The sequence below is a fragment of the Cannabis sativa genome, chromosome X, assembly GCF_029168945.1.
Source record: "Cannabis sativa cultivar Pink pepper isolate KNU-18-1 chromosome X, ASM2916894v1, whole genome shotgun sequence".
Lineage (NCBI taxonomy): Eukaryota > Viridiplantae > Streptophyta > Magnoliopsida > Rosales > Cannabaceae > Cannabis > Cannabis sativa.
In genome coordinates, this window is record NC_083610.1 from 37,584,444 (window position 1) to 37,612,153 (window position 27,710).

General features: G+C 35.8%; 2 protein-coding genes and 1 pseudogene across 4 annotated transcripts in view; all 3 read right to left on the reverse strand.

The window, feature by feature from the left end:
* Nucleotides 1-2,910: 2,910 nt before the first annotated feature.
* LOC115710051 (uncharacterized) lies at nucleotides 2,911-4,503 on the reverse strand. The gene is made up of 3 exons (XM_030638372.2): nucleotides 4,412-4,503; nucleotides 3,879-3,951; nucleotides 2,911-3,705 (listed from the first exon to the last, which is right to left on the reverse strand). Exons 2-3 carry the CDS (start codon nucleotides 3,912-3,914, stop codon nucleotides 3,073-3,075), a joined length of 669 nt encoding a protein of 222 aa, XP_030494232.2. The 5' UTR covers nucleotides 3,915-3,951; nucleotides 4,412-4,503; the 3' UTR covers nucleotides 2,911-3,072.
* LOC115709948 (dol-P-Man:Man(7)GlcNAc(2)-PP-Dol alpha-1,6-mannosyltransferase) overlaps nucleotides 3,980-27,710 on the reverse strand; it is a 31,437-nt gene continuing 7,706 nt past the window's right edge. Inside the window, exons 5-19 of one of the 3 annotated variants that reach the window (XM_030638223.2) lie at nucleotides 26,119-26,174; nucleotides 25,712-25,829; nucleotides 25,508-25,566; nucleotides 25,071-25,142; nucleotides 24,606-24,669; nucleotides 24,393-24,496; nucleotides 24,208-24,279; nucleotides 9,955-10,041; nucleotides 9,805-9,872; nucleotides 9,229-9,297; nucleotides 9,071-9,153; nucleotides 8,456-8,555; nucleotides 6,207-6,272; nucleotides 4,585-4,678; nucleotides 3,980-4,502 (exon numbers count right to left, since the gene is read on the reverse strand). In XM_030638223.2, coding sequence (XP_030494083.2) covers nucleotides 4,419-4,502; nucleotides 4,585-4,678; nucleotides 6,207-6,272; nucleotides 8,456-8,555; nucleotides 9,071-9,153; nucleotides 9,229-9,297; nucleotides 9,805-9,872; nucleotides 9,955-10,041; nucleotides 24,208-24,279; nucleotides 24,393-24,496; nucleotides 24,606-24,669; nucleotides 25,071-25,142; nucleotides 25,508-25,566; nucleotides 25,712-25,829; nucleotides 26,119-26,174 — 1,196 coding nt within the window. In that variant the 3' untranslated portion in view covers nucleotides 3,980-4,418. Of the gene's footprint in view, nucleotides 4,503-4,584; nucleotides 4,679-4,801; nucleotides 5,583-6,206; nucleotides 6,273-8,455; nucleotides 8,556-9,070; nucleotides 9,154-9,228; nucleotides 9,298-9,804; nucleotides 9,873-9,954; nucleotides 10,042-24,207; nucleotides 24,280-24,392; nucleotides 24,497-24,605; nucleotides 24,670-25,070; nucleotides 25,143-25,507; nucleotides 25,567-25,711; nucleotides 25,830-26,118; nucleotides 26,175-27,710 lie in introns of those variants that run through there. The other 2 variants (XM_030638231.2, XM_061106967.1) reach the window with 2 other exon arrangements.
* LOC133032730 (uncharacterized) lies at nucleotides 15,092-16,411 on the reverse strand (annotated as a pseudogene).

The window sequence follows — 27,710 nt, forward strand, 5'->3', positions numbered from 1 at the left end:
GAAATCGCATGGTTCAACACCTTCCTTAGGAGGACGAAAATAAAGTCGTCTTGAGGCCCTCCTCATACTCTCGGTGTTGGACTAATAATGGAGACCATGGGTTTCATAACAGATGACAACTCTCTCCCACTTACTATTTTAAAACACGTGTTTCTCTTACTAAAATCATGTTGAAAAAAAAAAGATTTTAATTTCTAATTTTAGCCTCTTGTATAATTAAATTACTATAGTATAGGCCTAAAAATAATTTAACTAATACCATATTACAAAAATAATTTTTGAAAACAATTTAAGAGAAAAAAAAGTTGGTTAAATTAGTGACTAACTTTAGGAGATAGTCTATTGATTTGATATACCAGGTTATTTAAACTATTTAAAGCAACCTAGTTTATTCATTTCACTAAATGTAATACACAAAAATATATAAAACAATCCTAAATAATCATGTTCTAAAATGAGATGCATAATAATCAAAATAGCAAATTGTGTGAGATTTTATGTATTTGCATGTACTAATCAACTATTAGTAAACAAGTATTTAACAATAATAAATAAATAAATAAAATATGAACCGAGTAAATATTGAGTATTTCTAAAATTACAATCTTTGAAATTAAAAAAATAAACTACACTCGGGCAACTCTCCTCTTCAAGAACTCGTCGTGTTCTCTCTCTTGACTCTCTCTTGTTGTCCATCCATGTAGCTTTAAGAATTTCCCAACATACTCCATTTACCACCACCACATGATTTTAAATTTCTAATCAATATAAATTAATTTTTAAATCCTTTTTCTTGTCTTTATTGTAATTAAATAATTAAATAATTCTAATTTAATTAATTATTTAATAATAAAAATATTTTAATGTAGATTCATCTCATTAAATCTCTATAAGCCTACTCTTATCTTAAGTGTTGAGGCTAATCTGAAAGATCTGGTGTAGATTCTTCATTAAGCCCATAAAACTTTAGATTAGATGATCAAACAATTATATGAAAAGATACAAGAATCCCCTGATAGGCATAAAGAGGTAAAATACTTATTCCAAGTAATTAGATTTAATTTATGTTATATTGTGTTGAGATCCGGAGTTTAAGATTCATATCGGATTCAACGAATATTTTTTTAAAAACCTATAATCCAGTTTTATGCTTCAACCGCGACTTTGATATGAATCTAAAAAATCAACACATGGTACCAGAGCCATCTCCACAATTACATAAATTAAATATTGTGTTGGATATTATGCATTTATGTATATGATATATTAAGAATGGATAGTTTATTTACATGATTGTGAATTGTTAATTATATAGTAAATTTGGGTTAAGAATTTTTTTTATATTTTTTTTAGAAAATACACCATATTTGTAGTATAAGAATTTTACATTGAGTGAGCTCGGGTTTAAAGAATAAACTTTAGCCTCACCGTGATGGTGAATTCAAGTCTCGAGCGACGAGCCACGACTCTGACGGATTTAGACAGATCTACTAATGATCATCATTGTGATATGAATAACTCTTTCATGCTAAATAACATGTTGATGAAATATGTTATTACATATTGATTCAATCATGTATAATCAAATTATACACAGTACCTTTACCACATGTCTATCCACATATGTGATCTCAATTAAAATCACACGCACTAGAGTATAGTACATAGTAAACCGTACTTAATAATTTCATATTAAAGATTTCATACTTTTATACACTATCGATTTATTTTATTCATATTGTATGATCTTAATTCTCTTTTATTCTAGTGTGGCTCTTCCACCTCGATTTCCGTAGTTGCCTCGACCACCTCTGAAGCCATGATCTCCATGGCCTGAATTGCCTTGATAGCCACCTTTGGTATTTGTTGTGTTAACAAGATTTGCCTGCACATTTGTAAGAGAGTCAATTGTGAGTTGATTGATTCTCATTTATTGACTGTGAAGCATGAACTGAACCTCTTGCAAAATAGGATTGTCAGTTCGAGAGGTAAAGTTCACCACTACTACTTCATAATTTGAATCAAGACCACCATGAATATAGAGAATCAAGTCATCATTGGAAAGAGGTTGTGCTGCTATAGTAAGTGCATTTGCATACAGATTCATCTTCAAGAAGTATTCATCAATGAAAAGTGATCATTTCTTTGTGGATTGCAGAAGACCACGGATCAAAAGGAGTCTTGCTCTGGATCTAGTGGCGACGAGTTGAGTGAAGATTGTCCAGATCTCAGCAGAGGTTTGAAAATTTATCACATAATCAAGCATTAGTTTAGTTATTGAGTTCATTAGCCAATGCATAATGAATTGATCAAAACGAAGCCATTGTTGAAATGCAGGCTTAGGATAGTTACCTGCAAAAAGCTGTGGAGGTTGTGAAATTGTGCCAAGAAGATAGTCGTCGAGGTTGTAAGCACAAACAGCAGCAAGCACAAGTAATTTTTACAGAGTATAGTTAGATCGATGAAATCTAAGATTGAGCGAAAGTAGATTATTGTTTGGTAAGGCAGCCTCTTGAGCTTGTAATGGAGCAGTTGGTTGAACATTCTCTGGTGCTTATGGTGAAATGAATGAATGAAGAGTGAGAAATGGTTTGAGCTGCTCAACTAATTCAATTGAGATAGATTCTTTATTTATAGACTTTTTATTATAAAGGAATCGAACTATCAATTTATAATTAACTTAACAAACTTGAATTAATGGTAACAGAATTGGGACAGCTGGCACTTATTTCTTGTTGATCATTTTCTGGTTGTTTAAACATTCCAATAATCTTCTTCATATCCACCCAATATTATTTATGAGGTGAAACGAAAGTGCACTAAGTTGATTATTGACTGCAGCCACTAAATTTTTAGTGCTATCATTCACAATAAGCATCTCACGAGAGCATAGCAGTGCTAAGTAGAACAAAGCCTCTAAAAAAATATCCTTTTAAGAACACTTAAACTAAACTAAGCAGTATTTAGAATCAACAGTACACAAATAAAGCAAAATTTAATTAAAACTTCAAACTCTTTTTTTTAAAAAAAATTAAAACTAAATATTTAATTCCACACTTAATAGAGAACTCTTCAAACTATATCAACTGATTCTGTTTCACTGGAGTTCATAAGAGGAACACCTTCGACAGCATCTTCACCACCCACCGAAAGCTCACTTCGGATTGTAAAAACTGCATGAACCAAAATTATTGGAACACCACAACCCAAAGTAGCAAGGAGATGCAGACCAGCCTTTGTTAAGATGAGCTCAACCATAGTCACTATAGCCAGAATGAAAAGGACAACTTTTTTGTCTATAAACCTATTGAGGTCAATAGACATGGGCAGTGCCCTCAACACCAGAAGGTACACAGATGTTATATAGGTCATAATCACCAAATAAATCAATGAGACTTTTCTTTCTGGTATAAGGGATATGAAGAGGCCAATCCATATGAAAAGAGCATAGAACAATCCAAAGTCACCCAGGTTTCTGATGATTCTTACGGCTGCAGATTCTGAGGTTGTGGGGATATTGAAAGGCCAAAGGTGTTTGAAGTCGGATACCGATAGGTTCTTTCTTGTGGAGTTCTTTGGGTTGTAGGGCTCGCCTAGAGAAGGAGAAGCTGAGGTTGTGGACGGCCTTTGGACGGTTCCATAGTTGGCCATGAAGCTTGGATTTGAGAGGTGATGATGTATAAGGACAAGGGTCTTGATGCTTTTCTATGTAAGATGTGGAAAAATAGACAGGCTTTTATTATGGGTATAGAGAGTGATGATAAAAATCAAAGTCAAATGTATATGAGCTCGTAGTTTCTAGGAAAACGTCAAATGACACACATGACTTTGACTGATGACTTCTATTTTATTGTAGTAAAGTCAGTCAATGAGCCAACCAGACAGAGAAGGCTGAATATTCCTACTTGAAACATTGAAAATTCTTCCTCCTTCCATGCTTGTTTTGTTGATCTTAAACCAAAGGATAATGAAAAACAAATTAAGCAAATCCAAGAAAGAACTTTTATTAAATTTTTTTCTTTCTAAAAATTAAGTCTGAATTCATTGCACTAAAAGAAGAACTATCCAAAATTGCACATATATAATGTCAGGAAACATTGAAACAAAACAACAAAACTCACTCAAAAATTGTATATGCTTAAACTTAAATATGGAGTTCACTTTAATCACCTATTACACAGATTTGATATTGAATTCACTCAATTCTGAGAAAGTATATTTTTAAGATGAAAGTTGATGATCACTCAAGCAGAAATATTCAGGCTTTTATCCAAGTTATTCCCTTTTTTGAGAGGCCAATTACATGGGTAAGAGTAGTATACACACTTCAGCTGTCATAGTAATGAGTTGGGAAGTGTAGCCAAAGCATACTATAGTAGTTGAGTTTCGAACCATAAGTAATCAATCTTACCAAATAACTATGAAAAACATCCCGGCCAATTTCTATTTATAACATCTTCGTTACTTTCATTTCCATGAGCATAAACTTTGGGCTCTCTAACCTGCATTTTGTATAAAACAGCTAAGATTCAATGGAAAGTGTTACATTTTACTTTGAGAATGATAAAAAGGTGAGATTTCTACCATTGAAATAGGTGGGAATCCTGGTTGAAAACGAACTTTTGAGAACCCATCAATAGTGAATAGACATTTGAATCCATTGACAGCAGGATGCTCTCTGTTATAAATGAATAATAACTAAGTGAGAACCAACATATTTTAATTACAACTGATGATAGATATGTATGAGACTGTTTGGCTTTATAGTTTAAAAACTGTTTTCTGTTTTTTAAAACTGAAAACTGTTTTTAAAAACTAATAAGGGTCGTTTGGCAAAATTTTTTAAAAACAGTTTTTTAAAAATTGAGTTTTTAAAAACTAGAAAACAAAAAACATCAAAATGCTATTTTCAATTTTCAAAAACAATCTTTTTTGTCTAACATATTATATTTTATATTTTGCTCACATACTCAGATCCTAGACCCGAACTTGGACCCGTATACATTAATGTCATGGTGTGGTGTTAAAATATTGATTTTTTTTTCTTAAGAAAAAATCTAAAATTAGTTTTTAAAAATTTGTGCCAAACACCATTAAATTTTTAAAATGACAAAAAACTGTTTTCTATTCTTACTTTTAAAAACACAATTTTAAAAACTAAAAACTAAAAACATAGCCAAACTATATAAAGGTAAATAGCGGTATAAGTACTCAAAGTTTTAATTTTGTAAGCGGCATAAACCTAATGTTTATTTTTAGCGGCATAAATACTCAATGTTTGTAAAATTGTAATTTTCTTTCAATTTCGTCAGTACAGACTCCGTGTCGAATTTATTAAAAGAATATTTAGAAGTAACTGATACTACATGTTTCTATCTAAACCCAATTATATGTGCCCTGTTTAAGACAAGTCTGTACTGACAAAATTAGAGAAAAATTAAAGTTTTACATACATTAGGTACATATGCCGCTAAAAATAAACATTGGTTTTATGCCACTTACAAACTTAAAGCTTTAAATACTTATACCGCTATTTAGCCTTTATATAATACATATACATCATATTAACAGCAGGATGCTCTCTATTATAAATGAATAATAACCAAGTGAGAACCAACATATTTTAATTACAACTGCAGATATATATAAATATATATCATACACATAAACAACAGAAATTGACATCAAAACAAAGCTGAACTTGAAACTAGAATTTGGAATCTTTGGCATTCTGTCAAAAATGAAAAACAATTTTCCTATCCTTTGTTGTTCATGTCACAAGACAGTAGAATGTAGATGATGCAACAACGGCATTGACTTTGGACTAAAAAGTTTTTGTATTGTACTCATTAAGGAAAGAGATTTATTTGATTATCAAAAAATAAGTTTTTCTTTCTCTTTTCAATTTTTTTTGGAAAGAAAAACTATTAGTGAAGGGAAGGTCAGTTTCAAATAAAATCTTCGAGTTAAGTTGCCTTATTGAGTTTACTCCCTGTGTAATCTGAACCGAGTTGACTAACTCAAACTTATCAAGGCCTTAAGAGATACAATCTACAAAATCAACAGGCTTATTATTCGTTGCTGAACTTATTTCACTTCCGTCATGAGTAAATAGCATCCGGAAAGCTAGAAGGCTATGATGCAAGAGTAGTTTTAATGAAAGCTAAGATAGAAAAATAAATAAATAAATGAAAAATAAAACTCACGTTATGAGGTAGGTGAAATTTCTCTGGACCAATTCTCCCAGAGGTATCCCTTCTTCTTTGGAGTACCTACAAAATACAGTATCACTCTTGTTACCTGATACACAAAGCTTAAACGCGTCATTGACTGCTGAGCTTGTACTAAAATATGAAGCAATTTACTAGTTCTTTCATCAAATTTAATAAGTTGCAATTTATTTGGTTGCAGATTTCGGCAGCGACTTTGGGTGTTTGACAATTTAAATTTGAAATTATTGTTAGAAAAGTGAAGTCATTTCTTTATTTAGAAAGTTCTTAATTTAGCTTTTTACTAAATTAATGAATGATTTATTTTTATTTTAATTGTTAATTATAGGATAGCTAATATTTTGTGGTTAATACGCTTAGCAGAAATCTTTAAATTAAGGCATTTCAGAAACTATATTTTCCTCTTTTATATGTTTTGTTCTCATTTCTTAGAGTGAATTGTATTTTCTTTCTGAACTAGTAAAATCTTTTCGTCATTATTTCTATTTTAGCAAAACTAAATTAAATAATTGTTTGTACTAATTGTTAATTATAGGATAACTAAATATTTAGTGGCTAATATATTTCCGAAAAACCTATAAATTATGGCATTGTATTCTCTCCAAGATTATCTCATTTCAGAAAATAACTTCTTTACTCTTACATGTGTTTTCTCCTCAATTTTGGGAGAATTGTGTTTTCTTCCGAATCAGCGAGATATTTTTGTCATTATTTCCAATTTAAATATCTCAACTCTCTTACAACGATATGAAATTTGGTTGCGGGTTATTGTTCACGGTGAGTACAGAAGTCAGTTCAAGTTAGAAGCAGATCATAGTCAAGAAATTGACCGCCAAATTTGAAATTGAAAAGTTTAATAGAAATAATTTCTTGGTATGAAAATGAAGATAAAAGCAATCATGATGAAAGATAATTGAAGATCTCATGATTGCCTTCATCTTCTTTTTTCATACCGAGAAATTATTCCTATTGAACTTCTCAATTTCAAACTCTGCTGTCGATTTGTTGACTATAATTTGCTTCCAACTTGAACTGACTTCTGTATTCACCATGAACAATGACTCACAACCAATAACTTTCATTCTCCCAACATTCTCCCCAAAATTGGAAATAATGAAGAAAAAAATTTACTAGTTTGGAAGAAAACAACATTTCTCCCAAAAATCGAGGAGAAAACAAATGAAAGAGTAAAGTTATTTTTTGAAATGTGATAATGTTGGGGACAATACAATCCCTTAATTTATATTAGCCACAATAGTATAAACCATTCTTTAATTTAGTTTTACTAAATTAGAAATAATGAAGAAAAAATTTCACTAGTTTAGAAGAAAATACGATTCTCTCCCCAAACTGAGAACAAAACATATAAAAGAGAAAAATTAAGCTAGTTTCTAAAATGAGATGATCTTAGAGAGAATACAATGCCTAATTTATAAGTTTCTTCTAAGCGTATTAACCACCAAATATCTAACTATCCTGTAATTAAAAATTAATAGAAACCATTCATTAATTTAGTAAATATTAAAGTGGCGTTTAATTAGAAGGAATAGAAACATAAAAATAAGAATGGGAATAGAAATGAAAAAGTCATTCTATTGGAATGACATTCCAATACTTTAAAATGCAACCAAACAAAGGAATGAAATAAAAATTGTTTCATTTCCATTCCATTCTATTTCATTACCTCCAACCAAACATAACCTAAATAAAGAACTTTCTTAATAAAGAATTACCTAAATATGACTTCACTTCTGTAACAGAGTTCAGTTCTCATAGTCACTAAACAGTTCTTTGAAAATCAGTACCACACATTATCAAATCATACATACATGGAAAAATTGCTAAATTTATTGAAAGTCAATCTTTCTAAAGGAAAAAAAACTTATCATCTTTAATGTTTCTAAGTGCATAAAGCAGAAAAAGAATAAAAAAATCAGTATGCTAAAAGGAAAGTATCTGAACAAATTTGATTAAGCTATTATGTACCCCATCCCCATAATCAGCAATCTCACAAAGGATAAATACTTGTGTAGATTTGTTGATTTTATTTCACTTTTTATATTAAAAAAAAGAAAGATACTTTATATGGTTATATGCTAAAACTCATGCCTGATTAAACGTATTCTCCAATTTGAATTCGAATTGCAGGCGATTGGAAAAGAATTTAATATTTTTAATTAACTAACATCATTATAAATATTAAACTATGCCAGAATTGTATATACCTCCAAGGAAAGTCGTTTTCACAAAAACGAGATATTCCATTCATTGCTGAAAATGTATCAATATGCACCCATTTTTCCTTTGTATGGTTAGCAAGATGACCTGCCACAAGTCTTATTCAGCAAAAGGAAGCACAATTCAACCAAGTAATAAAGAGAATGAACAGACCACAGTTTGAGATCATAGAGAATGATTGTTGGAAACCAAAGATATGAAGACGTGAGCAAGAAAAGAATATAATACCTATTGTTTAGTATTAAACTACAAGGGCTTGCCATAAAACTACAGTTGAAACTTAGCTAGTTTGATGAAGATCATCAAAAATGTATTCTACTCTTTCAGTGAGAATATCAGAAATAGCTTATTATTTTAAGCTTTGTGGAAACTAATTCAATCGAGAAAAAGGGGAAAAAAAATGTATTAAAGTGCACCATGTAGAGAAAATTATATGTTAAAATCATGTGCTCAAAGTCTTATAAATCACAAGGGAATGAAAATTTCAGATAACGAAAAAAAGAGGGAGGGAGAGAGAGAAGTTGCTAATGGAAAACCGCAGGCTCAACATCTCTGAAACCCTCAACAAGACCATGGCAGTATCAGTGAGAGAAGAGGCATACCAATTTGATGCAAATTTCTCAAAGCATGACCGCTGGGGTAATTCTCATAGGACGCCATGAAGGTTATAGCAGTACATCCTAGACTACAAAAATGAGAAATAAGTACATGAGAAGGATGCAAAATATTACTCCATAAATTGAACAGAATAACTTCATACCTGACTAAAAGTAACCCGAGCATCATAAAATAGAGTAACTTCCAGTAACTTTTTCCCCTATTGTTATAACTGTAAGAAGTGGAGAAATTCATCCTTTTGTTAGCTGTAGTATGTGTTAAATAAATTGAACAAATGTTATTTGCATTCGTGACCAACTACTGAACCCACCCAATAACCGAAAAAGCCATGAGCAAAATGCTCTTTACAGGTCTTGAAATTTGTTAACTTTTTTCATCATTATTATACATTCTCATATAAATCAAATGCACAACCATGTGAAAGATCTTTTGCAGAAAACAGCAGCACCCTGCTCTCGTGACCTACATATCAGTTCTTATATTATCTTTTCTTTTTCTTCCCCACTGCCCACTTCCCACAGAAAGCCAGATAAGTGCACATTTAGATCCATGGAAGAAAAAAAAAAGAGATTTATAAAATTATTACATTACAACAAAACACATCACAATAAAGCAGCAACTAATTAGGCAAAATGATCACATGTGCAAAGAAATCAAAATATATCATATTTATACATATATATTGAATATCAATCAATTTAAAACAGATTCCACGTACATTCTATTAGCAGCAATTGCAGCAGATAAGTTGAAGATTGGAACTGAGCTAATAATAAAACGAAGCTCCTGGATTACAAAATTTACATTGTTAAAAACTCTCAAACTTAATCAAAATACCAATAACTTCACAAATTCATAAACTTTATACCTTGTGAGGGAGCTTTGAGTAAACTAAAACAAAAGAGAAAACAGGAATAATGAATAACGGAACCCTTCTATCAAGGAAGACCCCGAACTGCAAGAGAATGCGTGTCAATTTACAGAAGAAAAAAATGGAGTACGGACAAAGAAACAAAATAACTCAGGTTGCATACAAATAAGCATAAATTCCCATATTGACTTGTTTTATAATCGATTCATTTTTTGGTTCAACTAAGAGACAGGTGGACATCATGAAGTTTAAGGAAACCAGTAAATTTAACGTGGAAAGCATTGTTTAGAAACAAAGAACAATGTCTCTATCATGATTCATGAAAACACTTCTTATAGCATAAGATATTTTTTTTGAAAAAGAGAAAAGATCCGTTTGTCATTGACAGGATCCTTCCCGATAAATATTAACAGCCTCCCTTGTGGTGGAAGAAAACCATGGTTACAATTAATAACAAAACATAAATTCTAGGGCAAAAGTACACCCCACTTTGCCTCAGAAAAAAAAGGAGGATAGATACAACCATCTACAGCCCCTATACAATTGTTTTCCATTCTCTACACAAATCTAAAAAGGATAGATCCTCAAAATGTTTAGTTCTAAAGACCCAAGTAGCTGTCCAAAATTTAACTTGCTCCCACACATCCTCTTCTGATTTAGTAGTCCCTTCAAAGATTCTGGCATTTCTTTCTAGCCATACGGCCCAAATTGTTGCTAATATCGATGATTTCCATAGCTTTGTTTTGCGTTTACTTCCGATTAGCTTGGATGCTATCAAATGTGATACAGACCGTGGCATGACCCAAGACAATTCAAATTCTCCCAACACATATCTCCATACTCTTCGAATAAATTTGCATTCCAAGAAAAGGTGGCCAACACTTTCTCCGCTGCCTTTGCAACATACGCACCATCCAGGGGAAATATAAAGGAAAGGCTTCCTTTTTTGCACCATATCGTGTACATTAACTTTTTCCAAAGCCAGAAGCCATCCAACCATCCAAACACTTTAACTTTAGATGGAACACAACTTTTCCATAGGGACTTCGTCCAATCCAAACCCCTAGTTGATGGGTTTGATACCATCCGGGAAAAAGCTGATTTACAAGAGAAGACACCAGAAGGATCTGGTCTCCAAATACGGCTATCCTCCGATATGCTCAACACTCTTACATGTTCCACTTTTTGCATCAACGAAATAAGGCTTGGTAACTCTCTATCCATTAAGTTCCTTCTGAATTTGAAATTCCAGCTCTCCACCCATCCACCTGGTGACCCCTCGTCAACTATCAATTCCTTTATAGGAGCGTTCCTCCCTTCTGAAATCACTGCTAGATCAGGGAATGCTCTAACCAAAGGATAATCGTCAATCCAGACGTCTTCCCAAAATCGAATTCTATCCCCTCTTCCTATTTTAAAATGTACCAAACCCAGAAACTCGTCATACAAATCTGAGATATCTCGCCACGGACCTTTAGGAGATAGACGACTTCCTTTCTTAGAGTCCCAGAGGTTATCAGCCCTACCATATCTACTGACGACCACCCTGTGCCACAATGAGTTCTGCTCTAGGGGAAATCTCCACAACCACTTCATAAGCAAACTTTTGTTTCTTAATTCTAACCTTCCAATTCCTAAGCCTCCCTCATGTCGGGGCCTACAAGCCTCATCCCAAGCCACTAGATGCTCCCCACCTGAGGACTCACTACCTTCCCATAAAAAATCTCTCATCATTTTCTCCAATGCTTTAGTTACCGACTTAGGTGCTTTAAATAATGATAAGAAATATAAAGGAAGAGAAGCTAGAACTGACTGAATGAGAGTCAACCTACCCCCTTTAGATAAAAATGCACATTTCCATCCATCAAGTCTTTTGGCACACTTGTCCAAAACTGGTTCCCAAAAACTCCATTTCCTAGGCGAGCCCCCCAAGGGCAGCCCCAGATATTGCAATGGCCAACTTCCTACTTCACATCCAATTCTCCTTGCAAGCCTTGAAACAATCTCCTCATCCATACATATTCCCAACTGTAGAAAATAGTGAATCGAATTATATGTTTATTTCATAGAATAGTACATATTTATATACAAAGCTAGGAGACTAGGAAATAGGAAACTACCAACAAAATAGGAAACTACTAAATACAAGTTACCCTAATTCTTTTACACCTAATATACAGCTAATTCTCTAACACTCCCCCTCAAGCTGGAGCATAGATGTTAATCATGCCCAGCTTGTTACAAAGATAGTCAATCCGCACCCCATTCAAAGCTTTTGTAAAAATATCTCCTAGTTGTTCTCCGGTTTTCACATATCCTGTGGAGATCAGACCTTGTTGAATTTTCTCACGAACAAAATGACAATCGATCTCAATGTGCTTAGTTTGCTCGTGGAATACGGGATTCGAGGCAATATGAAGAGCAGCTTGATTATCACACCATAATTTTGTTGGAATAGAAGTCTCAAACCCGAATTCAGTCAAAAGCTGATAAATCCATATTACCTCACACACGGACTGGGCCATAGCTCTATATTCTGATTCAGCACTAGATCTAGATACAACATTTTGTTTCTTACTCTTCCAAGAGACCAGATTGCCACCAACAAATACACAATATCCTGAAGTGGATCGTCTATCTACCTTGGAGCCTGCCCAATCTGCATCAGAAAAACACTCAATCTGGGTATGTCCATGATCCTTGTAAACTATACCTCGTCCTGGTGCTCCTTTTAAGTAACATAAAATTTGTTCTAATGCTGCCCAATGATGAATTGTTGGGGAAGACATGAACTGACTGATAACACTAACTGGAAATGCAATATCTGGACGAGTCACAGTTAAATAATTCAACTTTCCAACTAACCTGCGATATTTCTCAGGATCTTCAAATGGTTTCCCATCACGTGTAAGATGCACAGCTGGATTCATTGGAGCATTGCAAGGTTTTGATCCCAATTTCCCTGTCTCAGTTAGCAAATCAAGTACATACTTTCTTTGAGACAGAAAAATACCTTGTTTACTCCGAGTAACTTCAATCCCCAAGAAATACTTGAGTTCCCCTAAATCTTTCGTGTTAAACTGGGTGTGAATGAAAGACTTAAGGGATGAGATGCCTTCAGTATCATTTCCAGTAATAACGATGTCATCAACATACACCACTAACAAAATGATACCAACAGTGGATCTTTTATAAAACACAGAATGATCTGACTTACTTTTCAACAAACCAAACTTCTCAACAGCCTGACTAAATTTACCAAAACAAGCACGAGGGCTTTGTTTCAATCCATATAAAGATTTGCGAAGATGACAAACTCGCCCTAACTCCCCCTGAGCAACAAACCCAGGAGGTTGCTCCATATATACTTCTTCCTCAAGATCTCCATGAAGAAAAGCATTTTTAATATCAAGCTGATGCAAAGGCCAATGATGAGTAGCTGCCATGGAAATAAACAGTCGAACAGATGTGAGTTTAGCAACAGGAGAAAAAGTATCACAATAGTCCACTCCATAAGTTTGAGCATAACCCTTGGCAACAAGACGGGCCTTTAAGCGAGCAACTGTGCCGTCTGGATTGAATTTAACCGTGAACACCCATTTACACCCGATGGCCTGTTTTCCGGAAGGTAAATCAACCAAGACCCAAGTACCATTCGCAACCAAAGCATTCATCTCTTCTATCATTGCAGCAAGCCAACCAGGATGAGACATCGCTTCTCGAACAGTTTTAGGAATAGTGATAGAATCAAGAGAAGCAATAAAAGAACAAGAAGAAGAGGAGAGATGATTATAAGACACAAAAGAAGTAATAGGAAAAGTACATTGACGTTTACCTTTACGTAGTGCAATGGGAAAATCATCTGAGATGTCCAGATCTGATGACGAAGATGCTAGTGCAGGACATGAAACAGGAGGTGGAGGAGGGGGGCGCCTGGTGTACACTATAGGAGGCCGAGGGAGTGGTGGAGGTGGTAGAGGTGGTGGAGGTGGTGGAGGTGTAGACATTGTGGGGGTGACGACCGAGGCAGGTGAAGGAACAAGAGACCCGCCAGAACATGGAGCAGGCGCATAGGATGTGACAGAATAAACCAACAAATCATCATCCTCCCCCTGACTAGTAGAAGTAGTGGAAGATGAAAAATAAGGTGTATTTTCTACAAAAGTAACATCAATAGAAACAAGATATTTGTTGAGATCAGGACAGTAACACCTATACCCTTTCTGAAGACGAGAATAACCAAGAAAGACACACTTTAGTGCCTTAGGGTCTAATTTGGTGACAGATGGACGGACATCGCGAGCAAAACAAACACTACCAAATACTCGCGGAGCAACTGGAAATAATGACTTATTAGGAAAAAGAATTTTAAATGGAATTTCACCATTAAGAACAGAAGAGGGCATGCGATTAATAAGAAAGCATGCCGTGGAAACTGCATCGGCCCAAAAAGGTTTAGGGACTTTCATTTGAAACAAGAGAGCACGTGCAGTTTCAAGAAGATGTCTGTTTTTACGTTCTGCAACACCATTCTGAGGTGCCGTATCAACACAAGAAGTTTCATGAAGCATGCCATTAAAGGTCATATAAGATTGAAATTGAGCAGACATGTACTCTTTGGCATTATCACTTCTCAAAGTACGAATAGATACATTAAATTGAGTTTGAATCTCAGCACAAAAAGCACAGAATATAAAAAACAACTCAGAACGATTTTTCATTAAATATAACCAAGTTAAACGAGAATAATCATCCACAAAAGTAACAAAATACCTGAATCCAGGTTGAGACAAAATAGGAGGACTCCAAACATCAGAATGAACTAACTCAAAAGGAACACTAGCACGTTTATTGACACGTGGACTCAAACTAACACGATGATGTTTGGCAAACTGACATGACTCACATTCTAACGAAGATAAACTACTATATTGGGGACACAGTTTCTTGAGCAAAGGAAGGGATGGATGACCTAAACGACAATGAGCCTCAAAAGCGGAAGCAACACTCGAACAAGCAATAGAGGTTGGCGGAAGTGGGTCAAGAACATACAAGCCACCAGATTCATGTCCTTTACCAATAATCTTCTTCGTCATAAGATCCTGAAACAAACAATAATCAGGAAAGAATGAGATGCAACAATTTAGATTACGAGTGAGTTGACTAACAGAAAGCAAATTAAAGGACAAATCAGGTAAATGTAAGACTGATGATAAAGATAGCATAGGTGTAGGAATAATAGTGCCAGATCCAAGAACAGACGCTGTTGACCCATCAGCTAAGGTGACAACAGAAGTGGGACTGTGAGACTGAAAAGTGGAAAAGAGACGGGAATTACCTGTCATATGATCTGTGGCACCAGAATCAATGACCCATTTCGAGGATTTGGAAAGAAGGCATGCATTAGAGTTACCTGAATCAGCAATCGCAGTGACAGAAGAAGATGAAGACTTAAGTGTTTCCTGATACCTTGAGAACTTGGCAAATTCATCAGCAGAAATAAGGACCGATTTGTCAGATGCATCACTAGTGCTTGCAATATTGGCAGAGTGTTGTTGTCGATTCTTAAATTGTATCTTCCTACACTCAAACTTGGTGTGGCCTCGGTTTCTTACAATAATTGCACATGATGCTCCCAGAATTTGGTGTGCGGTTATCAGGTCCTTGTGAATTACCTCCTTTAAATCCACTTGGAGTAGAGTTTCTTTCTGGTGCAGAATTATTACGACTCACCAAGGCGCTATTAAGAGGAGTTGAAGAGGTAGTCTCTGTGCGAAGAACACGAGTAAACACATCTTGTAAAGAGGAGACATCAGAACCAGAGAGAACTTGTGACTTTGCAGAGTCAAATTCAGATGAGAGTCCTGCAAGAAAACTCATAATAGCCATCTGTTCTCGTTGGCGCTGTTGAACTTTTACATCAGGACTAAAGGGTAATAGCACATTAAGTTCTTCATATGTTTTCTTGAAAGCCATAAAATAATTCATAAGAGACTTATCTTGTTTTTCCGCACGATAAAAAGCTTTGCAAACATCATATATGCGAGAGATGTTGTCTTTGCCAGAATACAAAAACTCCAAGTAACCCATTAGTTCTTTAACCAATTCACAATGATTAATCAAACTAATTACCTCATTATCGATAGAATTTCGAATTTGAAGGAACAAGCGAGCATCCTCACGGAGCCATATTTTCCTTGAATCGTTTGTTTCTTCGGGGAGGATCGTCGATCAAGTGATCATCTTTGTCAATACTCCTCAAATACAGTCGAATCGTCTTACTCCATTCCAAATAATTCGAACCAATCAACTTATGGTCCGTGATTTTAGACATCACGGGAACCACATCAGAAACAACGATTGACTTCGAATCTGATTTTATCTCTGCCATAATCTCGAAACCAAAAAAAAATTGACAGAAAAAGGAAGAGAACAAACTCAAAGGAATAGATACCCAAACACAAAGAAGACAAAAGTATCAAACCACAAAATGCGAACAACCGCCGAAAACCGAAGCAAGGAGGACGAGAAAGGAGCAGGAGTGGGACGGGCGTCGACCGACACCGGAGAAGACGCCGGACGCGCCCTCACGCGCCGGCGCGTGGGAAGGGTGGCAGCGGCGGACGACGGCGCGTGGGCCCCACGCGCGGTGAATCTGGACGCCGGACTTTTGGGTTTTGCAGTCCGGCGGGCGGGCGGTCTTCCTATGTGGGCGGTGAGAAAAAATGGTCACTCCAAATAGGGTTTTCGAAAAAACAACCACTAAACTCAAACCCTAAATTTTTTTTTATTTTTTTTTTTTTTTCAGAACCCTAATTTCGAATTTCGAATTTTGAATCACAATGGCTCTGATACCATGTAGAAAATAGTGAATCGAATTATATGTTTATTTCATAGAATAGTACATATTTATATACAAAGCTAGGAGACTAGGAAATAGGAAACTACCAACAAAATAGGAAACTACTAAATACAAGTTACCCTAATTCTTTTACACCTAATATACAGCTAATTCTCTAACACCAACAATTGGCTTTTGCTCAAGTTAATCTTTAGTCCAGATATAGCACAAAAAGCTTCTACTACCCTCAACAACTTGTGTAACGATTGTTCATTCTCAGCAAAAAATAGCGTATCATCAGCGAACTGAAGGTGACTAACTTGGACTCTCTCCTTTCCTACCAAGAATCCGGAAATATTACCGGTGCTGACAGCCTTATTCGTCATTCTCCCCAGCACATCCGCGACCAATGTAAATAAGAAGGGCGAAAGTGGGTCACCTTGTCTGAGTCCTCGCGACCCGGAAAACTTTCCCCTTGGTGCTCCGTTGACGAAGACTGAGAATGATGTAGATGATATACACCATTTGATCCATTTCCTCCAAATCTCTCCAAAGCCTTTCTTGCCCAAAACTAAGTCCACAAACTCCCATTCGACTCGGTCATAAACTTTTTCAAAATCAATCTTGAAGACCAAGCCACTTCGACCTCTACTTCTGTAGTCTTCTACTGTCTCGTTAGCGATGAGAACTGGTTCTAGTATTTGTCGACCCTCAACAAAGGCCGACTGAGTTTCAAGAATAGTCTCCCCCAAAACGCCCCTGAGTCGAATAGAGAGCATCTTAGCAATAATCTTGTAAACACTTGTTATCAGACTGATTGGTCTGTAGTCTCTAACCCTGCAACTGCCAAGCTTCTTAGGAATTAGGCAAATGAATGTTTCGTTGATGCTTCCTTGAATAATGCCATCTCTTTCGAACGACTTAACCACTTTCATCAAATCTTCTTTGATTACCTCCCATTGAGACTGAAACAAAGCCAAACTGAAACCGTCCGGGCCCGGGGCTTTACTGCCTTCACAACTGAAAACTGCCTCTCTGACTTCGCTCTCATCAAACGGTCTTTCTAAATGCCTAGCAGAGTCATCTGGTATTGCGTGCCAGTCAATTCCTTCAATACTACTACCCGCTCTTCTTTCAGAAGTATACAAACTTGAGAAAAAAGAAATTATCTCCTTGACTATTTCTTCCTTCTCCTCAATAATTGATCCATCTTCTCTTTCAATTCTTGAGATTGTGTTCCTGGATTTCCTTGCATTCAACAAATTATGGAAGAATCTTGAATTTGCATCGCCTTCCTTAGCCCATTTACATTTTGATTTCATCCAAACACCTCTTTCTTCTTCAAAGACCAATTGCTGCCATTCTTTTTTGATTGCCCTTCTCTCCTCCATTAATGATTGGTTCCACTCATCAGAGGCTTCCAAACTATCTAGAAGCATCAGTCTTCTTTCCATTGCAATTTTGATCACGTGCTTATTGCCGTATGTATTTTTACTCCATTCCTTAATGTTTCCTTTGACTTCCCTCAATTTACTCATAAACTTAGTGCCCTCCCAACCGGCTCCTTCAGCCTTCTGCCACCAACTCTCAAAACTCTTGGAGAATGTGTTGTGCTCCAGCCATTGATTATCAAAACGAAAAGGGCTAGGTCCCCAGGACGGGGGATTCGAATCAAGTACAACTGGACTATGATCCGAAACAATCCTGACCAACATCTCTTGTCTCACAAAAGTGAACGCATTACTCCAATTGTTGGTGAAGAAAAATCTGTCCAGCCTGCAGCAAATAGGCTTATTTCGAAAATTCGACCAAGTAAATTTTCCATTATCCAGCTTTGGGTCCATTAGCTTCAATTCTCGCACCAATTGATCAAACATCTTCATACTCTTGGTCCAAGAGTTACTATTTAGTTTCTCTTGCACCCTCCTAACCACATTAAAGTCCCCTCCTAAACACCACATATCACCACAAATAGCACTTAGACCAGCCATCTCATCCCAAAATGCTACCCTATCTTTATATGAACATGGACCATATACTCCAGAGAACCACCACGGTCTTCGACCTTCTGCTTCAATTAAAACTGAGATGGAAAATTCACCGACCAAGGACTCCAAAACATTGGTACTTCTAGTATCCCATACTAACAACGTACCTCCTGATCTTCCTATGGCCGGTAACAGAATCCATGCTTTAAAACGGGATCTCCAAATACTACCGATGAACTTTCGGTCAACGGATGCCTTCTTCACTTCTTGTAACACCACCAAATCCGGATTCACCTTACTGAGTGTAGCTTCGATTGCCTTTCTCTTCATCTTGTCTCCACTTCCTCTAACATTCCAAGTTAGAATTCTCATAATGATCTTTTTGGAAGCCCCTCTTTTTTCTGACCTTTCTCATAATTTATGTTAAAAGTCAAGTTTTTGAGTTCTCTATTGCTCTTCCTTTCACTTTTAAGGCACTGACTCTTTTGATGCTCTTCATTCTCTTTAAGTATTAGATTCATGCCCATTTCCGCCATGGATTCAACTAGCTCCGATTTCGAAAACAACAAAGTATTCCTCTCTTCTGGATCAGCCAATTCCATTCTTTCTTGCTCAGCAACTAGCTCATGAGGCTCTAAGTCACCTTTAAATCGATCCTCCTCTTGCCAAAGTTCCTTGATATGACATAAAGTATCTTCATCTTCTTCTTCTTCATCATTTTCTTCTTCAGTACACGAATCATCTTCCTCCTCCGAATCGTCATCTTCTGAACTGAATTCATTAATTTCTTCCACACTTGGGTCTTCATCCTTATCCAACTCGTCAAGGTGATCTTCCCCGAATATCTGCTCACTTACAACATCTCTGCCATAAGAAATGAATTTTCTTTTTCTAATGTATACTTTCAGCTTCTTTTTGCTAATAATTTCCTCCCCAAGTAGAACTTGTTCCGTTGCTTGTAACACTGAGTTTGCAATAATTCTCTCTTTAGCATTGAAGTCTTCCCACAAACTAATAGCTGCATTTTTAAAATCTTCTCTTCTCTTCAGTCTGACTGCCTTGAGGATGCCTTCAAAAATTAGATTTAATTTATTCAAGGCAGTTGTTGTTTGACAAGATGAGGGTACCCGAGCAGCCTTTTGGTCCAATAGAATAGTATATGGGCCCAAATGTTTATACTTAAGATGGCCCATGTCACTTCTCAGCATCTCCAAACCCAATGAAGGGACAAACTTCACAACCGGCCCACTTAAAGTCTGGCCCAACCTGTCCTTTGACCCCTCACACTCCAAGTAATTAATATTGGACCTCTCCCCTTCATAAATTCGGCCCACCTTAAATAAATTACTTTCCTGGCCCATTTTATTAACAATATCTTCTTCATAAATCTGCCACATGTACTTTAAATTGATAAAAGTACTAGGTATTGAAAATAACCTCACACGTGGCCCTTCTAGGTCCCTCATCAGCCGCCTAAAAACCTTCTGAATAAATATCACATCCCTAGATTCCTGTGATTTCATTTTGGAAATACCAACCGCCTCCATACCATTAATTTTTGCATGAACATCAGTATCGATAACCACAAATTCTTTTCTGCCCGTTGAGTCCTTCCCTGTCAGAGCACCGGTCACCATGATCCCTGGACTTAATGAGTTCTCCACACCAACTCCAGTCACCGTAGCCACCGATTCCGCCACCAATGAGTTCTCAGGGAGGTTCATTTCAGCTTCTCTGTAGCTGTCGTCGCCATTCGTGAACCAGCCAACAGCCTCGAGGTCGACTCCTCCAAGAAGCTCATCGCTGCCAGCCAACTCCTCTGTTTCTGGTTCGACTTCCAGCGAACAGGCGGCTTCTTCCTCCTCGCAACCTGATACCCTTCCCGGCTCTTTAGTCCTCTCTTCTTCTTCGACTTCTTCGTGATGGCCAGGGACCCCCTCTTCTTCGATCCTCCTTTCTATTTCAAAATCTTGATGCCAACATGTATTAAAAAAACCACTGAACTTGTATCCCAAATCATTAAGCTCAAAGAGCTCTAGCTTAAAAACAGATTTTTCAACCTCTAACGTCAAAGATTCTGGCACAAAACCATTGTTGTCCCCCTCAAGTTTGACCCTCAAATGATGGAGAAAGTTCATTTCTGCTGTATCTTTCTCTACATCTAACAATCCTCCACACAAAGCTCCAATCTTTCTAAATAACTTCATGTTCCATATATTCAAAGGTAAGCCTTTGACACCAATCCAAGAACCACGGCATTCAACTTTGATGTCCCTATTTTGCTCCTCTACTGACCATCTCTTGAAGGAGACTCCGGTATCTCCTGTTCCCGGAATACTCCAATTGCCTTTCTCCAAAAAATACTCCACTTCGGTCTCGTCTCTGCACCAAATGATGGTTCGATCATCAAACATTTGGCTCACTTGCAGTTTCCTACCCAACTCTTTTGAGAGATTATAAAAGATGCAGCTCCATGATAACCCACTGTTATCTCTAAACATGATAACCGCCTTCTTCCAGTCTTTTTCTTTTTTTTGAAAAAGGAGAAGAGATCCTTATGTCATTGACAGGATCCTCCCCGATATATATTAAAAGTCTCCCTTATGGTGGAAGAAAAACCATAATTACAAATAATAACAAAAATTCTAAGGCAAGGTTATTCCCCCACTCTGCCTCAGAAGAATAAGAAGTAAATACATCCACATACTGGCCCTATACAAATGAATTCCATTCTCTACACAAATCTAAAAAAGATAGGTCCTCAAAATGTTTAGTTTTAAAGACCCAAGTAGCTGTCCAAAATTTGACTTGCTCCCACACATCCTCTTCTGATTTAGTAGTCCCTTCAAAGATTCTGGCATTTCTTTCAAGCCATACGGCCCAAATTGTTGCTAATATCGTTGTTTTCCATAACTTTGTTTTGCGTTTACTTCCATTTAACTTGGACACTATCAAATGTGATACAGACCTTGGCATAGCCCATGATAATTCAAATTCTCCCAACACATATGTCCATATTCGACGAATATATTTGCATTCCAAGAAAAGGTGGTCAACAGTTTCTCCGCTGCCTTTACAACAGACACACCACCCCGGGGAGATACAAAGAAAAGGCTTCATTTTTTGCACCTTATCATGGACATTTACTTTTTCCAAAACCACAAGCCAGCCAAACACCTTAACTTTTGATGGCACACAGCTTTTCCATAGGGACTTTGTCCAATCAAGACCCCTAACTGATGGATTTGATGTCAGCCAGGAGAAGGCTGATTTACAAGAGAAAACACCAGAAAGATCTGGTCTCCAAATACGGCTATCCTCCGAGATACTCAGTACTTTTACATGTTCTACTTTTTGCATCAATGAGATAAGGCTTGGTATCTCTCTATCCATTAAGTTCCTTCTGAATTTGAAATTCCAACTCTCCACCCATCCACCTGGTAATCCCTCGTCAACTATCATTTCCTTTATAGGAACGTTTCTTCCATTTGAGATCACTGCTAGATCAGGGAATGCACTAACCAAAGGACGATCGTCAATCCAGACGTCTTCCCAAAACCGAATTCTATCCCCTCTACCTATTTTAAAATGTACCAATCCCAGAAACTCGTCATACAAATCCGAGATATCTCTCCACGGACCTTTAGGAGATAGACGACTACCTTTCTTAGAGTCCCAAAGATTATCAGCCCTACCATATCTACTGACCACCACCCTATGCCACAACGAGTTTTGCTCTAAGGGAAATCTCCACAACCACTTCATAAGCAAACTTTTGTTTCTTAATTCTAACCTCCCAATTCCTAGGCCTCCCTCATGTCGAGGCCTACAAACCTCATCCCAAGCCAATTCCTAGGCCTCCTTCTTCCAGTCTTTTTCACCTTGTTTTGCTTGCATATACTCTTGGAAATTCCTCTGTTTCATTCTTCTAAGCGGGAAATCATTTTTTGGTCTGAAACTTCCATTTGCTTTAGGTAAAAAATCCCAGGATCCCAACCCTTTAATCTTCCAGTTAGAAAATTTCACAGGGGCCTTATTAGCGGTAACAAACTTTTTGACAGCACCATTCTCCACCTGAGAATTCTGATTGGTCATTGGTTTCCATGGCTCCTTCACTACATTTGCCCACGATCGCTGGTTCAACAATCTTCCATTACTTGTGTCTGCTTTCTGCTGAACTCTATTCTCGTTATCAATTGCTTGCTCTCTCTTCATAGTGCTGTTGAGACACCTTAAAAATTCCGACCAACCATTTGCCTTCTCTTCTTCTGGTATTATGACTGTTTTCATCATGTTGTTCTTAAGCACTGAAATCTTCAAAAAGCTTCCTTTTGTATTCGAGAAGTACTCCACGAGATAGCAGCTAGAACTATTTCGAAACGATCTTTTTGAAGCTGACCCTTCGCCTTTCCTCTTTCTGCTGGACTTCCTTCACTGTCTCGATGATCCAATCCACAGCATCAATCGTTACAGCAACTTCATACCCAAAATGTCTAGTTCTTTCACAAATGCGGACAGAGCCGCCACCACAAGTCAAAGTGATCATGAACACCTTGTGTTTAGTGTGGAAACTCCAATATTTTCGGATTTTCGGATTATAATTCGAAGCAATACAATTTTTCCAGTCAAAACCAGTGGGGTAGTGACCTTTTTTCTTCCCAAAACCAGTGGGGTTTTGGTGCTTTCCATGGCCAGAAGGACCATGGAACCCCCTCGTGTGCATGGCACAGTTCTCAGTCAAAGGAGAGAGAAGAGAGAAAAAAGAACTTTTCGACTCATCAGTTTTGTCAAAACTTCCCTAAGTTAGACACTAAAGTTAGTAACATGCATGTTTACAAAATCCAGTCTTATAGCATAAGATATTAAACTAAAATTTGCTCATATTAGTTATTATGCCAAATACAAAATAGCCAATGATGATTCTTACTATCAAGAAATTCTTCCAAAACATTAAAAAGTATGAATGATACACAACTACCAGAAATCAGTGATCTTTAAAGATTTCACGTGAATGACGTTGTATTTGGTCAGTGCAAAACGCCAGAAATAGCCCAATGTTATCGGGTAGAGACAGATTAAATATTGAGCACACCATAGAGCTAAGTTCATCACAAATTGCTACACTAAGAAACTTAGGTTGTGTTTGATTGGAGGTAATGGAATGGAAAGAAATCAATTTTCATTTCATTTCTTTGTTTGGTTGCATTTTAAAGTATTGGAATGTCTGAAATGAAGGGCTATTTCCTATTCCATTAAGAAATGGAAGGAAAGAACATTCCAAAACAAATTATTTTATCAATTTTTTTATGCACTTTAAATTTTATTCCATTCCTATTCCCATTTCCATTTCTATTCCTATGTTTTCAACTTTTCATTCTTCTCAACCAAACGTACTCTAAGTTTCTTGTACTATAGACTCACCAGAAAAAGAGGATATGCAGCTAGCAATGAGCGGGGAAGTGCTGAAGTGAAGTACCAGTGGAATGGATGTGTCTGAAGGGAGGTAAACAATATAAAGGAAAACAAATAACAATGAAAATTATAGTAAAATATAAAACTTTACAAAAATAAAAATAACAGTGCAAGAATTTCATTTAGAAGGATACACCCCACTCAGAGCTTCGATTCAGAACAGAGTTGAACCAAAAAACTTCAAATTCAGGCCACAATAACCTTCTCCAAAAAATTGAATCAATCAATATAGTAAGACCTGCACTGTGAAGAATTCAAAACCATGCTATTGATTCAGGATGTCTAGTATGCAAATTGACATGCACGAGTCTAACGGAAACACTGAAAATTTGAAATAGTACACCAACCTATGCAAACCAGAGCAAACCAGATGCAGTGTTTCAGTGTTCCCCATATTGTAATTGATTTAGTCTAATCAAGAACAAAGATAAAAACATCAGGTGTGAAGTCACAAATGTTGTTATATATACACAACAATATAAGGAATAAGTTATAATAGATCATCATAAACATAGAAATACTATTGCAATCATATTTAATTGGTAGGCTCTCATTAGATCTACACCTGCCCCAATTTACCGTACTACCAAGAAAAGTCCCCTAATAATTCAAGTGACAAAAAGAAAGTTGAAAGCACTCCATGACAGCGATTAGGGCATGAGATAAAATACTACACATGATTTAACCTAACCAACAACAAGCAACAGTTGGGAATAGATTCTAGACAATTCTGTGAGAGTAGCAATTTTCACTGCAAACAGGAATAAAAGAATGAAAATAAAAACATAAACCAGGTCCGAAACAGAACCTACCAACAATAGCTCCAAGCCAAGGGGACAAATAAGTAATAGGATATCGCATCTAAAGACAACTGTAGCAAAAATCTGATCATATAAAACAAAGAACTGTAAGAAAAAAAAAAAACCATAGAGAATAAAAATTGCCCCGATAAGAAAATTTATAAGTGGCAACAAAGCCAACCACACAAATCAGACTAAAAATATTTGACAAGAGAATAGAAATATTATACATGAACATTATATTCAAACCAAATTTTAATATAACAAAAATCATTACCTTGAGAACTAGGTATAATTAATATTTACTCAAGGGCTAAATGATGGCATGTTAGGTAGTAGAAAAGGAATAAAATGAGACTTGTAAATTGTGTCATAAAGTGTAACTAAATTCCGTTATATTCATTTGCCCCACACACACAAAAAAAGCCATATTTACAGTAGAAACATACCAGACAGTTTAAAGCTGAATAAAACTTCCCCTTGAGCCAAAATGCATAAGCCAAGTTGACTACAATATTAAATGAAACATGAAGATTGATTTAGCAGAAGATACTGTGATATTAGACATCTCAGGGGCAAATACTTTAAAATCATCACCAACCAGCAACCGACAAAAGACTAAAAATAAGAACTAAAGTGCAAGAAGCAATTACCTACTCCCAAAGCAAATATATTAGGAAGAGGGCGAGAACAATAGAACAGCAAATGAAACTGAAGTGTCGTTAATATTACAAAGAACGCTTCTACTTGCTGTCCAAACTTATCTCTGACCTGATAATGTAAATTGGAGCATTACTGAAAGTTATAAAATAAATCAAATAATATCAATGCACTATTGCTCTTCAGGTACAATAAACTACCAGCTTCAGGTACAAAATTCGTTAGTGCTTTTGAATTTTGTATAAAACTAAATCAGTAAACGATGGTGCCTCTTGTATATTATAGCATAGAGTGTCACAAAACTCATAAGATACATCATACATAACTAGCTAAACTTGGAAACCTCAGAATATATTGAGTATACAATTGTTTTTTAGAAAAAAAAATGGTAAGAACATACCTGAAGGCGGAAAAGGCGTAAAGTAGATAGTACAATGCAACCTAAAGCCATGCGAACTGGATAACAGAAAAAGTATACTATTAGAGTACATTAAATTTCCTTCTTTACTGTATTGCAAATCCTAGAACTTCAACAGCTAGAATATGTAGATTATAGATGCCGAGATTTTAGGCGTAAAAGAACATCTGAAATCCCATGAGCACAATGTTAGGTTTATTTTTATGTATTTTTTATAGTCTAATTTAGGATGTGTTTTAGTATTTTAATTATTTTATTGTGCAGATTTATGTTTGGTTTTGTTTTTATTTGTTTTCTAAAAAAAATGTTTGGAGATCTTCAATTTTAGTAATTTTAGTGTTCTGCAAGTCTTTTTGAGCAAAAATGAAAAAATCTAATGAAGAAAGGAAACTTCTTTTAGCTTAGAGTAATTTCCTATTGCCTCAAATGGGTCAAAGATTGCATTGTCATCTCTTAATTTCGTGATCAAGAGTTAATAGTGATCACTTTCCAAAAATAAATTGAAATTTCTAAGTTTTGGATGTTCAACATGCTCCGTTTGTGACTGAAAATAAAGTCTGAAGCTTCAAGCCAATTTTAGACTATGATCCATTCACTTCTAGGAAAAACTTTCTGAATGAAACATCTAAATCTCTCTTTTATCTTTCCAAAACATCTTAAATTGTTCAATTCCGAGTTATATTGAGAGAGATATGGTCAAAATACTATCAGTCGTCGCAACACGAAACTGACAACGAGAAACTGCGAAGATAAGAGGAAATTGCTTGTTTTTTTTTTGGGGTGGGTGGGGGACTCGAATTTTTGGCTCTATTTAAAGAGGGCTGAGGCAAGCTTTTGATACCATTCGAAAATTGCGAGGAATGCTAAGTGTAGATTTAGGACGAAAGTACCTATGGTGTTTGTATGATTTTATTAGTTGCTATGTTTAATGCTATTTGTGTGATTAAACTTACTATAAAAATATAAGAAATTTTCACATAGATTGAGTTTATAAGTCTTAACTAAATTATAAACTTCTTAACTCAACTTATTAATTGAATAGGAAGAAGAAAATTGGATAATTACGTTATAAGATAAAATAAAAGATAGTTGGGGATCATAATAATTCTTGTTTTTATCATTGCTAGTTTTCTAAATTTTAATTATTGTTTTGTCTTATTTATTTTCTCAAATATTTTTATTAATCAAATAAAACTAAAGAATTAATTAATTGGTAATTAATAATCAATCCTCGAGGAAACGATACTTTATATTACTTCTTTTGATGCGTATACTTGCGTATCAATTTTACCATATACTTGCGTATCAATTTTACCATATACTTGCGTATACTTATTTATCATTATTTATCGTGTTAATTTATCATTATATTACTTGTTTCGATTGCATATACTTGCATATATTTTATTTACCACACAACTTGGTTGTGATTACAGAACAACTGAAGATACTGATGAATGGACAAGCTCGCATCGTCAATGAACTCGCTAGCATCTGTGAAGCCTCTGCGACTTCTCAAACCCCTGGTAGGCAGATTGTTGGTGAGAATTTGTCAACCCCAACTGTGACTGGGT